General features: G+C 47.8%; 1 protein-coding gene across 1 annotated transcript; it reads left to right on the top strand.

Annotated features, from left to right (window-relative positions):
• Nucleotides 1-3,806: 3,806 nt before the first annotated feature.
• On the top strand, nt 3,807-12,256 carry Gramd2a (GRAM domain containing 2A). The gene is made up of 10 exons (XM_052189442.1): nt 3,807-3,913; nt 5,035-5,092; nt 5,444-5,519; nt 6,087-6,190; nt 6,758-6,856; nt 7,129-7,200; nt 7,700-7,771; nt 9,210-9,354; nt 9,569-9,665; nt 12,148-12,256. The coding sequence occupies exons 1-10, from the start codon at nt 3,831-3,833 to the stop codon at nt 12,254-12,256; spliced, it is 915 nt and encodes a 304-aa protein (XP_052045402.1). The 5' UTR covers nt 3,807-3,830.
• The last annotated feature ends 717 nt before the right edge of the window (nt 12,257-12,973 follow it).

Here is a 12,973-nt window from a genome sequence, read left to right as displayed (position 1 = left end):
GTGATCGAACTTAGGTTTTTGGTTTTGCCAGCAGGTACCTTTACCCTCTGACCCATCTTCCTGGTCCACCAGTCTTACTAGCCAGGTCCTAGGCTGATCTTGAATTCTCTAGATAACTAAGGGTGACCTTGAACCTCTGCTCTTCCTGCTTCCACTTCCTGAATGCTGGGATTGTAGGTATGCTGGGTTATATGTAGTCTACGCAGGGGATCTAAGACTAGACTCTACCAACTGAGCTGTATCCTGTTTTGTTTTGTTTTTAAATCTTCATTCATCTAAACAGGCACTGTAGGGGAGAATCCATGACTAGTGAATAGGAAGTCTAAGCTGGAGATTTTAGATGTTGTGTGAGTTTACTCACTTAGACAGGATCCCAGGCCAACAGCATTATTACAGGATTGCTGACTGGCTTGTCATCATCTTAGCAATCACATATAAAAGCTGCTTTTACTTTATAACTGGAAATCTTTTGTTCCTTAGTGCCTCCAACTGATTATCAAGTTTCTTCTTGGAAGAGGCTGTGGGCGCTCCGCCTCTGAAGCCACAGCAAACTTTTCTTGGTATCCCGCTTTAATGAACTCAATGATCTGAGTTTAGTCCTTGGAACCCACAAGATACAAAACTGGCTCCTACAAGTTGTCCTCTGAAGTCCACACAGGTTCAGTGGTATGTGCCCCACCCCAACAGAGTAAATAACATTTTAAAGTAAAAAATCTGTTCATTATATAAGCAGAACAAAAACCAAAAGCACAAAACATTCCATCCCCCATATTAAAAGACATATTTGTCGATATCAAAATATTAGTAAAGTGAAGACACGCCGATTTCCAGAAGGAGGCTTGGGTGTAGAGGATGGATACCTTTTCTAGTGCTGATCCCCGCGCTACTTGACATAGCACAAGGGGAACAGCTTGAAGGTGGTTCAAAGAGCTTGAGAGAAGTTGATTCTCAGGCCACTACTTATTCCTTTTAGAATCTCTCTCAGAGTGGGTGTGGTGGTATACACCTTGAATCCCAGCACTTGAGGTTGAGGCAGGTAGATTTCTGAGTTAGAGGCCAGCCTGGTCCACATAGTGATTCCAGAACAGCCAAGGGCTACACAATGAAACACAAGAGTCTGATTCAAGGAAATGAAAGGAAAAGGGAAAGGAAGGGAAGAAAGAAAAGGAAAGAAGGAAGGAAGAGAGAAAGATTAAAAACAAGCAGTCATGACAAGTAGTCTGTCTTAGGAGGAAATGGCTGAGAATTTCTTATGAAATCACATGAAACAACAGAAGCCAAACAAACGTTGTGTTATGCAATCAATTTATATAAAACACACATCATGCTTAAGATTAAGAAAATGATAAAGGATTTGAATATAATTCTCCTCCTCCTCTTCTTTCTCCTCTTTGAAAGAGTTTACATTATGGAATCCAGGCTGACTCAAATTCAACACCTCCTACAGGCCCCTACCAACTGAAGCACATTCGCAGCTTTTCTTAGGGAATTCTACTCTGTAGGCCAGGCTGGCCTTGAACTCACAGAGATCCATCCACCTTCCTCGCCTTCTGAGTGCTGGGATCAAAGGTATGTGCTACCATTCCCCAGAAATTAGGGAATTCTGTAATGGATGGTTTCAATCATTTATAAATGCTTTATATTTAGCATATTCTCTACATCAAAATAAAAAGTTAAGGAAAAAAAATCTCTGTGAAAATGGAAAGTGATAAAACCAGACACATCCAGAAACTCATCTTAGGAACCGAGGGTCGAATCACTAATATATCCTGTCACTTTATTCAGTAAATATAATCATGTCTCATTTCACCATAGAGAAATAGTCAGAGAAATGTGTCGGGAATAGATTTGGCTGTTGTGCAAATATGGTGGAGTATGCCTATGACATCACTGGGTGGGGTGATCTTTGGGAACTAGATATGAGTTGATCATCATTGCCTGATACTGCATGCAGTGTATATCTGTGTATGGTGACGTATGTGTCAAACCCTCTGTGAGGTTGAATACAGAGGTCACCAGATCACATGTGACTAGGCCAATTTTATGAGTGAGGTTGTCTGGACCTTTACAATGTGACCCTGGACAGGGCCTGTGCCTTGTGGGGGTTAAGTTTCCTGACGTGCAGTGTTGTGGTTAGAGGATTTCAGAGTGGGGAAACTCCAAGGGTCCTGGGAGACCTTGGGCTAACTCTGTAATTAAGTCTGTAATTCTAAAAGTCAAGGTGTTTGTTTGCATTTGAGGGCACACACATATATTATAGTTGTACATGTGCATATGTATACACACACACACACACACACACACACACATATGTGGAAGCCAAAGATCAGCCTTCGGTGGTGTCCCTCAGGAGCTGACTTTGCTTTTGAGAGACAGTCTTTCATTGGCCTGGAGCTTTCCTAGTAGGTTTGGCTGGCTGCCCAGAGAGCCCCTGGCCTGCCTCTGCTTCCCCAGTCCTGGGATTACAGTGTGTGCGCCCCACGCCTGCTGTTTTCAGGTGGGGTCTCAGATTTTTTTTTTTTCAAGTCAGGGTTTCTCTGTGTAGCCCTGGTTGTCCTGGAACTCACTCTGTAGACCAGGCTGGCCTTGAACTCAGAAATCCGCTTGCCTCTGCCTCTCAAAGTGCTGGGATTACAGGCATGTGCCACCACACCCAGTGCGGGTTCTCACATTTGATTTCGTATCTTTCCGTTTGTGTGGAAATATTTTGTAGACTGAGCTCTCTCCCCAGCCTGCAAAAAAGAGAGCTTTGCCTTGGTTTGGTCACAGAACTGAGAGGAACTGAGCCTCGGGATTCTCAGGCTTCAGCTAACCGCTGTTTATCCCAGCTATCTGCACGAAGCAGGACCAGCACACAGGATCTTGTTACATATTCTAGACTTTGAACTGCCCTGCCTTGACCCTGCTTCTTGGCCACTTCTCTTCCTTAAGAACATCTGAGTTCTCTCAGTTGGGGCAGTGCTGAAATCTCAGGCTTTACTGATAGAAAAGCAGGAAAGGGGGGAGTCCTAGTCTGTGGAACTGCTGGGTGGAGGTACGACCTTGGAGGCTCCTGGGGGGGGGGTCCACCTGCCCAGGGGAAGAACATTTCCTTCCTCCTGAGTTGAGACATTTTTGAAATAGTTTGGCTGTTGTGGCTGAGGTACTCCAACTGTCTGAAGGTGACTGAGGCCACCACACCACGTCCTAGTCTGGGGCAGCCCCGCCCATCTCAGCTACACTCACATGTAGGCAGACTGGAATCCACCTTCCACATCTCTAACATTTGATAAAGGATCCTGTGCACAGTGGCCTTTCCCAGAACCTGATAGTTTACAGTTGCTACCTGGGCACCTTCAAAACTTTTGCTTTCAGCATGAACAAGTCTGTGTCCTTCCTCCTGGATGGGGCAGGAGGTTCTGCTCTTTCTGGACTAGTGGTTGCCTAAGAGTTAAAAAGAGGTTGATAGGCTGATCTTTTTTTTTCTGGACCAGACATTAACTGAGCTTTATAGGTTTCTAGGCAATGTGCTGTAGGAGACACCTATCAGTGACAAAATGCAAATGGAGATGATATATTTTTGCCTGTCAGATTGGCAGAGGTAGGAAAAGCCTAAGATACCCAGAGTAGTGCTTGGATGTGGAGAAATGAGTTCCCTCTCAGAATGCTGGTCCCTGGGTTAATGGGCACAGCATTTGAAGGTGGCTCCAAATTATGACATCTTAAACTTTACCCTGTGCATAAAGGACAGGGGGCAGAGCAGCTGCCCTGGATACAGTGCGTCTAATAGGAAAAGATGCTCCCAAATGTCCCTTTCTAATGTGCACACATTTCCCTCTAGCAGCCAACAAATGCATGGGAAGATGGCACCTCTGAAGAGCCATGAGCCCTGCGTGGAGAAACCAGGAAAAGCCCAGGAGCCCCCAGACAGCAGGTGAGGCCCCTCCCCAATCAGAGATAAGGTCAGACTGGGAAGGGTGGGAATTGTCAGGATATAACCTGGCTACCAAGGGGACCTTAAGAGGCTGAGAAGATGCCTCTGTTAGCAAAGTACTTGTCTATCTAAGCACCAAGACCTGAATTTAACCCCACATCCATGTGAAAAGAAAAAGGCTGGTTATGTTGGTGTGCATTTGTAATTCTGGTGCTGTGGAGATCAAAATAGGAGGGTTTGTAAGGCTTGCTGGACAGACAGACTAGCCTGATCTGACTGGTGAGAGACACTGCCTCAAGAGAGGATAGCTTTCCTAAACACACACACACCCATACCCACACATACACACACACAAGCATACACACATACATACCTGCACACATACAAAGGAAGAGAGAGAGAGAGAGAGAGAGAGAGAGAGAGAGAGAGAGAGAGTGAGTGGCAGGCAGGATCCCTTAGCATACCTCGTAGGTTGGACACAGACTGCTGAGGTCTCTTCCTCCCACCCTCTAGCCTGTCCCTGTGCATTGGGACCTAGCAGGGGCCAGGCTTCTCAGGTTACTAGTCTCCACCCTGACCACCTGTCCTTGGGACAACCTGGCCAGGGCAAAGCTTTTTATTTCAGCGAGTTCTTTCCTGATGAGTAGCCTCAGTAAGTCAGTTGAGTGTGCTGAATGTCTCACTGAGGAACTTCAGGCTGCCCAAGGAGGCATCAAGGGGGGCAGATTTGTCCAGATCATGGCCCTAGAGCTGTGAGTCTAATGCTCCCCTCATGTACACCCCCAAACTGTGGTCGCTGAACCCACATTGCTTGTGCCTCTGCCTACTCCTCTGCTAGAGAGATTGGAGTGTCTTTGCTACTTAGCATCTTGGGAGACTGATGCCTACCTTTGAGGGTGTGGCACTCAGATCTGCTTGAGAAGGGGGCCTTTGGGTGCCCTTCCCCAGAGAGGAGTAGTGTGCTTACAGTTCTTATCATTTTACTGTGTTTCTTAGAGAAGGGACTTAGTCCAATCTCTGCTCCAATCATCTGGCTCAAAGCCAGGGCAGAATTGGCACTGAGGATACTTGGGCAGGATTCAAGGGTTTCTTGTGCCTGGAATGGAATGTCTCCTTTGCAGTCTACACTGGTCAGAAGGTTCAAAGGGTGAAGAGATAAAGAAGTATGGCCGGGAAGGGGTAAGTGTGTGGGCTGCCTTTGTACTGCTCACTGAGGGAAGTGCCCTGGGATGCCCAAACTCACTATTGGTCCCTTGGCCACAAGCCTGTCACAGCAGGAACCCAGGAGACCTGAATGCGTGCCCTTGCCTTGGTGGGGATAATGTGTCTCCTCTGGTCACTGGCTCCCTGTCAGAACTCAGCATTAACAGGAGATGAGGTAGCCTTAGAACTTCATACCTGTTTACCAGAGGTTTCAGGCCAAGTTCCCAGGGTGTCCCTGTGGTGTTATCTCCTGGCGGTTGGAGCAAGACCCTGTGGTGATCTGATCTCTAGCCTCTGACCTCACAGAGCTGGGTCTTACATTTGCAGACACTACTGAGCAAATACAACCAACAGTACCACAAGCTGTTTAAAGATATCCCTTTGGAGGAGATGGTTCTCAAAGGTGAGTCGTTCCCAGCGCGTGGCTGGCTAGCACCCAGGTCATCTGCTTGGGGCACCTTCATGCTTAATTTACATATGGAACAATTTAGATGTACTTGGTCCTTTTTTCTTCAAAAGCATGAGGAGTTGGGGTGGTTTGGGATGTGGAGTTGAGTTATACAGGTTTGCTTGATGAAAGGTAAGACTACCATCTTTCTGTTCCCCTCTCACCAGTGAGTGTTGTCCTCTGCCCAGGCCTCTCACTGAGCGTGGAGGGACATTTGCACAATCTAGACCCTCTTCTCGGGGCAGGGTAAAGCCTTATCCTGAGGTAACAGAAATCCAGTGCTGGAGACCTGAACTGGAAGTTGTTTAGACCTCATGGAAATGGAGAAAGAGAAAACATCTAGCAGTCATGGGTGGGCTGGGGAGGGGTAAGGTGGGACACTACAGATTCTCAGAAGGGTCCTTTGAGTGCTTGTGGATAGATTGTTTGGGATGGGGACAGGAGAGGTTGAGGACAGGTGGAAAGGTGGGTTCTCTGGGGGTAACCTTACTCATGGCTGTCCTTTCTCCTGTGACTTTTCAGTGTGTTCCTGTGCCCTCCAGAGAGACCTCCTTCTCCACGGTCGGCTCTATATCTCACCCAACTGGCTTTGCTTCCATGCCAGCCTCTTTGGCAAGGATATCAAGGTAGTAATGAGTGGTAAGGGCTGCTGTTATCCAGGAAGGCCCCTGCCCAGGACCAGGAAAGGGACAGTCATCTGTCCTGTGGGCATGCCTCAAGTCATTCATGTCCCTCCGTGTGCTCAGCACATGGTGAGGCCTCTCACTGGTTGGATGAGCAGTATCAAGATATCCCATGCTCAAGGAAGTAGTTCTTCTGAAACAGGCCTGATCTTGACATATCTGGCCTGAACAGTTGACAGCTAAATTATGCTGGTGTCAGTTACCTCAAATGCTTTCAGAGTCAGAGGGCAATGTCATTTTTAGGAGGGGTGTCACTAAGAGCCTGCTCAGGGGACTTGTAATCAGAAGCAGTGAATTATCAAGGCTGGGGTAAAGAGGGAGGGATAGTTGGAAGGGCACCCTGAGTGAGAAAGTGGAAGGTCTAGATGCCCCCAGCTACCACATACAAATATGGCTTTACCAGGGTGAGCAGTATTGACTGAGTGCTAGCTATGGAGAGCTAGTGCAGAGAGCTAAGGGTCTGTGTTCTGGCTGGGTAAGTCCTGAGAGACCCCCCCCCCTCTCTTTCAGGTGGTCATTCCTGTGGTATCTGTGCAGTTGATCAAAAAACACAAGATGGCGCGGCTCCTTCCCAACGGACTGGCCATCACCACAAACACCAGCCAGAAGGTCTGTGACACTGGGCCAACATCTCCTGTCTCTTTCCTCATCATAGCTACAGACATTCAGGGCCTGATACTGGCCTACTCCCAGACCCTTGCTTGTCCCTGCCAGGTAGCTTTCCAGCAGATGTTTCAGGCCAATGAATTAGGAGAAACTTTCCCAAGTGGGAGGTCTCATTGGTTCTCAAGGTCCCATAAACCCTGAGGTTTACCCCCCAATCCACGGACTAAGAAATCTCATCTCACCCTAGTGCTTTCTGTTTTCTTTTCATGTCCCAGTATGTCTTTGTGTCTCTGCTTTCCCGGGACAGTGTGTATGACATGCTGAGGAGGGTCTGCACTCACCTACAGGTATGGAACCCAGAGGCAAGCGCTGAGCTGGGAGACTGCACCCAGGTCTTGGGAGAAGGCAGTTAGGGGAGATCAGCCTGTCTCTCCAGCGCCAGGGAATGGGAGTGGGCGTGGGAAGGTGGGGACTGAAAGCCAGGGCTCGGAGTGCCAGAGGCTGTGTTTGGATGCAGCACTGAGCATCTTTTGGTTTGTCCTTGTGTGTGCTCATGTGTACGTTTGTCCTCAGCGATGCCTCCTTAGTGTACAAACAGACAGGAGCCTATGGCTGCTTCTCAGTATGTCCTCTGGCCAAGGTGAAGAAGGAGGAGAAGGGAGGAGGCAGGGCATAGGAAATGAGTTAGTGTCCTGGGATTTGCCCCTTTACAGTAGTACAAAATACCTCCTAACCACCCACTGTGCACAAACGCTGTGACCTGGGCTTTGCCTGACACCAAGTAGCTTATTTACAGGGGCCTCCCTGTGTTTGATCTTGCCTCTTCCTGTTCTCTTTCCTCCCCAGCCTTCCAGCAAGAAGAGTCTGAGCATAAGGAAATTTCCGGAGGAAGCCGAGTGCGCCGAGTGCGAGTCCCCGGTGAGAGCAGAGGCTGGGAGCAAGGGCCAAAGACTGAGCAGGTCTTCAAAACTTTGGGTCCACCATGTAGAATCAGGGCACCAGAGTCTAGAGCCAGTGGCCACGCTGTGTCAGAGGCTGTCCCAGACTACGTGCCATGCAGGCCACATAGGTCCTTAGCAGACTAGCTCTCTCTGAACAGAAGTCTGTCCTTCAAACACTAGCCAGGTTGAATCCCATACCAAATGGATGCAGAGGCAATCATCCATTCTTTCTATTGGTGGAGGAAGGAGGACCTTCAAAGCCACATATCCTTAGAGAGGAACTCCAAGGCCGGGGGCTACAGAGGTGGCTCAGTGGTTAATAGCATTCAGTGGTTAAGAGTAGTTGCTGTTTTTGCAAAGGACCTGAGTTCAATTCCCAGCATCTACATGGTGGCTTACAACCATCTGTAACTCCAGCCCCAGGGATCCAACACCTCTTCCTGCCTCTTCTAAGCTAGCTGAATACACGCCGTTACATGGACATACAAGCAGAGCCCCCCCCCCAAACCTCCAAAAACCATTTTAAAAGGAACCTCAAGGCTGTCACTGACAACCCTGACTTCTGCCTTGTGGGGACCTGAGCCCATGGGGTAATGAGAGCTGAGTTTGAGTGCAGAGATGGAGTGACAGTGGCCTCAAGGTGTTTGGCACCTCCTCAGTAACTATTAAGCATTTAGCCAAGCATGGAGTATACAGAACCCCATGTGAGGGGTAGAAGACGATGTTCCCTGTTGTAATGACAGGAACTGTTAAGTCACCTCTGCCAAGGTCAGTGGCTGGTTCACAGTTAGGAGCCTGGATTGGAAGAAGCCATAATTTACCCCATCCAAGCTGTCTTGGACTCAGACCTGAATGTGAGCCAGGTTGTCAGGCCTCACATAGTCACTGTGGACTTCAAAGATATTGTTTTGGGGTAGGGGGTCTTATTTTCTTTGGTGGTGTAACTACTGGTAAGTTACCCATGCTCTTAGGAGGAACCCTAAACCTTTGTTGATCAAAAACAACAATGAAAACACAACAGACATGAAAGTCTGAGGGGAACTAGTTGGGAAGACAGAAAGGATCGGCTGGGTGGGAGGGGAAGTCTTAAGAGAAGGTAATAGGGTCCATCTGGTTACGATGCACTGTATATCTGTTTGAAATTTATTTTAAGTGATATAAAATTCAACCAAATGTCATTTTGGTAATAATAATAATAATAATAATAATGAACAATATATTTACAATTATTAATATAAAAGATTTTTTTTTTTGGCAGAGGGTTGCTACAGCCAGAGAGTAGCTAGCAGAGACATGTTGCTGTATTCTGCTCCTGAGTAGGCATCTGGATTGGGAATAGCCGGGGAAAACGTTGATAACCCTGGAGTGGGCTCCTTAGGACAAGGGTTACTCACATCTGTCTGTCTTCTTTGCAGGAAGTCCTTGTCCCCGAGATGAAGTGGAGAAAAACATGCTCAGCCTCTCCATCCCTGTCCCTCCCAGACAACATCTCTTGTATCTCTCGCATACCAGCAGACTCCACAGACAGCTGCTTCCCCTCCATGAAGCCTCCAGGGTCTGGTGAGTTCCGGATCTTGTTTGTGACAACTGCTTTCAGAGGCTTATCCCTTTTTCTGTTATGCAAAGGGCCCAGCTGTGGCCAGCAGGCTTCTGAGAGCTGTTTCTTTCTTTGTGAAAATCCAAGAGCCCAAACAGCTTCAGCACACAGAGGGAAGGGGAGCTGCCCCGCTCTGGCTGTGCCCCAGAAAGATGCCTAGCTGCTCTCCCATTGCAGAGGCCATCTGTGAGAAAGATGCATTGGAGGAAGAGCCCACCGCGGACCAGGAATTGAGGCTGTGGGATTCCCGGCTCCTCAAAGTCATCTTCGTGATGTAGGTGTTTATGCTGGGTGGGAGTTAGGTGTTTGAAATCGAGGTTTAGAGGGTGCAGTGCTTATTACCTAGACCCAAGGCAATGGTCCAAGTCAACTTCAGGCTCTTGGGTGGTTTCTGAAGGCCTCAGGGCTCATGTTCCCAGTTTTATTTCTGAGATCCTGTATTTAGAATTCAGGCAGTGCTATCTATGATAAGAAAGGGCACTTAAACTGTAGAGAAAAGGAGCAGTTGCTTTATTTTTGTTTTTATTATTCATTCATTCATTCATTCATTCATTCATTCATTTATTTATTTATTTATTTATTTATTTATTTATTTATTTATTTATTTATCGAGACAGGGTTTCTCTGTGTAGCCCTGGCTGTCCTGGAACTCATTTTGTAGACCAGGCTGGCCTCGAACTCTGAAATCCGCCTGCCTCTGCCTCCCAGAGTGCTGGGATTACAGGCATGCGCCACCACCGCCGCCTATTTTTATTTTTAATATGTATATATATGCATGTTCAAATGTATGTGAGTGCATGTAAGTGCCTGTACACATGAAAGCCATAGGTTAACATTAGGTGTTATCTCTGATTGCTTCCCAACTTATGTGTTGAGGCAGGGTCTCTCATTTGAACCTGAGAGAGAGTGGGGAAGGGGGTAAGGGACAGGGAGAGGCTCTATAGTCATTCCCAAAGTCATCTAGGGTCAGAATGTGACTGGAGGGATGAGCCAGATTTGCACAAGCATCCCCTGCTTGTGGGAATTAGGTGAAAAAGTCAAAAGACTGCTAGAGTTATGGACAGGTCTTGTCTGGGGTGCCCGCAAGACATCAGCCAGTGAGTTGTAGTGGGTGCAGTCCAGTAGATAGTCGCAAAGAGCCTCTGCTCTCGATTTTGGGAGATAGTAAAGGGAGTGAGCGGGAGAGAAAAAAGAAAGTCAGATAAGAGAAAAGACCAAGCTCATTTACTTGGCAGACTAAAAACTCCGAGGTTTCAACTTGAGACTGGTGGCTGCTAAGCTTGGCAAGCGGCCATGTGCTTGGTGGTATGGGTCTCAGGAAAAGGACTGAAGTGTGTAGGGGGAGATTGAGAAGGTCACCAGAGAGGGGACTGGGATGTAGGACCCCAACACCCCTTCCCGGTTTTGGCACCAAATGTTAGATGGAGTTGGTGGAGTGATATGGGAGAAGAGGGTGGAAGGTGGGCACCTCCAAAACAGAGCTCTTCTTTAATCAGAGCAGCCGAAGGGCCTCAGTCTCTGTGGAAGTGAGACTGTGTGGCATGGGACTTTGGGGGTTTAATAGGGCAGAAAAGGGGGACTTTGGGGATGGGAGAGTCCTGTATGTCAGTTCCCCTACAGTCTACAAGTGGCAGATACCAGTGGGTTTAGTATGCGGTGCTCAGAAGTTTCCACAGGTGTTAAGTCAACTTTCCTGTCCAGACCTTCTCAGTCCACCCAAAGATTTTAGGTAGTTAACCCTTCAGCATCCACATCCTCTGTCTCTGCCAGGCTAGGTTTAGTTTACAACCTCAGCCCCTCTAGGGGAATGAATGGGCCTGCTGCCTTAGAAATTGATATCACCTTAATGGCCGCTGGAAGGAGGGTAGAAAGAATCAAGGTGGCTAGTAAGAGGGCAAGGAGGGTAATAGTTTCAGTTGCCTGGCTATGGCTTCCTGCATGACTCTGCAGAAGGGCCTTGAATTCCTGCTTGCTGTCAGGACATTTCTGAGAAGTCAAGCCTTAGGCCACTCCTTGGGCTCTAAGAAGAATGGTGCCAGGGTCTGCCTGCTCAGTGAATGAGCAGAGGGCTCTTTAAGCCCTTCACTTTGGGGAAGGGATAGTTCTGGTGCTATTTCTAGTAAGCCTCTGGAGACCAATGCCCTTTCTTCTAGAGAAAGGTCCAACTCCTAGCCAGGTCTATGATGCACATGGATGCAATCATGAGGCTAAGGCAGGAGGATCACGGATTTGAGGCCACTCTGGACCACTTTGTGCCTGGACTGTATATTCAGACCATCTTAAAACCAAAATTAAGCTAAATTAAAACAATTGCTGGAGTTGTTAACTTAGCTGTGGAGTGCTGGCCTAGCCTGCATTAAGGCCTGGGTTTGATCCCCAGCACTGTATAAATGAGACAAGATGACACATGGCTATAATCCCAGCAATTGGGAAGTGGAAGCAGAAGGCTCAGTATTTCAAGGCCATCCTTGACTACATTCCCTGTCTGAGGTCAGCCTGGACTGCATATAACCTTGTCTCAACAAAGCAAAATGGGCTGGAGAGATGGCCGAGCAGGTAAGTCTGCACAGGAGTTGTGTCTCCTAGCAGCCGTAGGGGACAGTTCACAACCACCTGTAACTCCAGGTATAGGTGATCTGATGCCCTCTTCTGGCCTCTGTGAGCACCTTATATACACATGAATATAAATAAATATTCAAATCAAAACAAAATCAAGAACAAGACAAGAGTCAAGCCCTTATGTCCCGGTTCCCTAGGATCTGCTTTCTAGTCCTGTCCTCGTCCTATCTGGCATTCCGAATCTCCCGGCTGGAACAGCAGTTATGTTCCCTGAACTGGGGCAGTCCACTTCCAAGGGACAGGTAAGGCCCTTTCTCTTCCTAATACCTTTGGGATAGAAGGTAAGGGCTGGGCTGCCACTGATTCAGTTTGACCCTAAGCAGGGTTGGGTATGTGTGCAGGGTACACAGATCTCACTCTGGTCCGCTCTTGAGGAACAGGGTCTCTGGGCCTCCCTCTGATCTAAATATCTTTCTTGTGTGCAGGTAACAGCCACTTGGTCTTCATCCCCACACCTTATCCAAGGATGCTTTGGGTGCTGTCTCTACCAAGGATTCCTGGGGTTTATACTGCGGCCATGCTGAGACTGAGTGTGAAGAATGCATTCTAGATCCTTCCTCCAGACCCCTCCCCCAACACTTCTTCCCTCAGTGATCTGAAGTTCTGTTTACAGATTAACTGGCTCCTACAAGTTTTGGACTCAAACAAAATGTTAGATTGTTTTTGTGTTTTTGTCAATTGTTTTGTACACTAAACTTGAGCGACCACTGAAGTGGTAGAAAGCACACTAACTTGTTTTATTGTAAGCAATGGTTCTAGCCTACCAACAGAACCCTGGGGAGCCACCTCCAGGACAAAGGACTTGCTTTGATACTTGGATTGCTGCTTACTATCACATGACACACTTTAGAGCATGTAGGGGAGTTGGAGTGGGCTGTTGGAGAAATAACAGAAGCACAACCCGCCTCTGTGGGCTCTGCTGCCTCCCAGCATTCTGGGATCTCACTCGGGCCTCTAAAAATC

Source organism: Apodemus sylvaticus, chromosome 7 (genome assembly GCF_947179515.1).
Source record: "Apodemus sylvaticus chromosome 7, mApoSyl1.1, whole genome shotgun sequence".
NCBI lineage: Eukaryota > Metazoa > Chordata > Mammalia > Rodentia > Muridae > Apodemus > Apodemus sylvaticus.
Note: the sequence above shows the minus strand (reverse complement) of the source record. Positions and strands in the feature narration are given on the sequence as shown.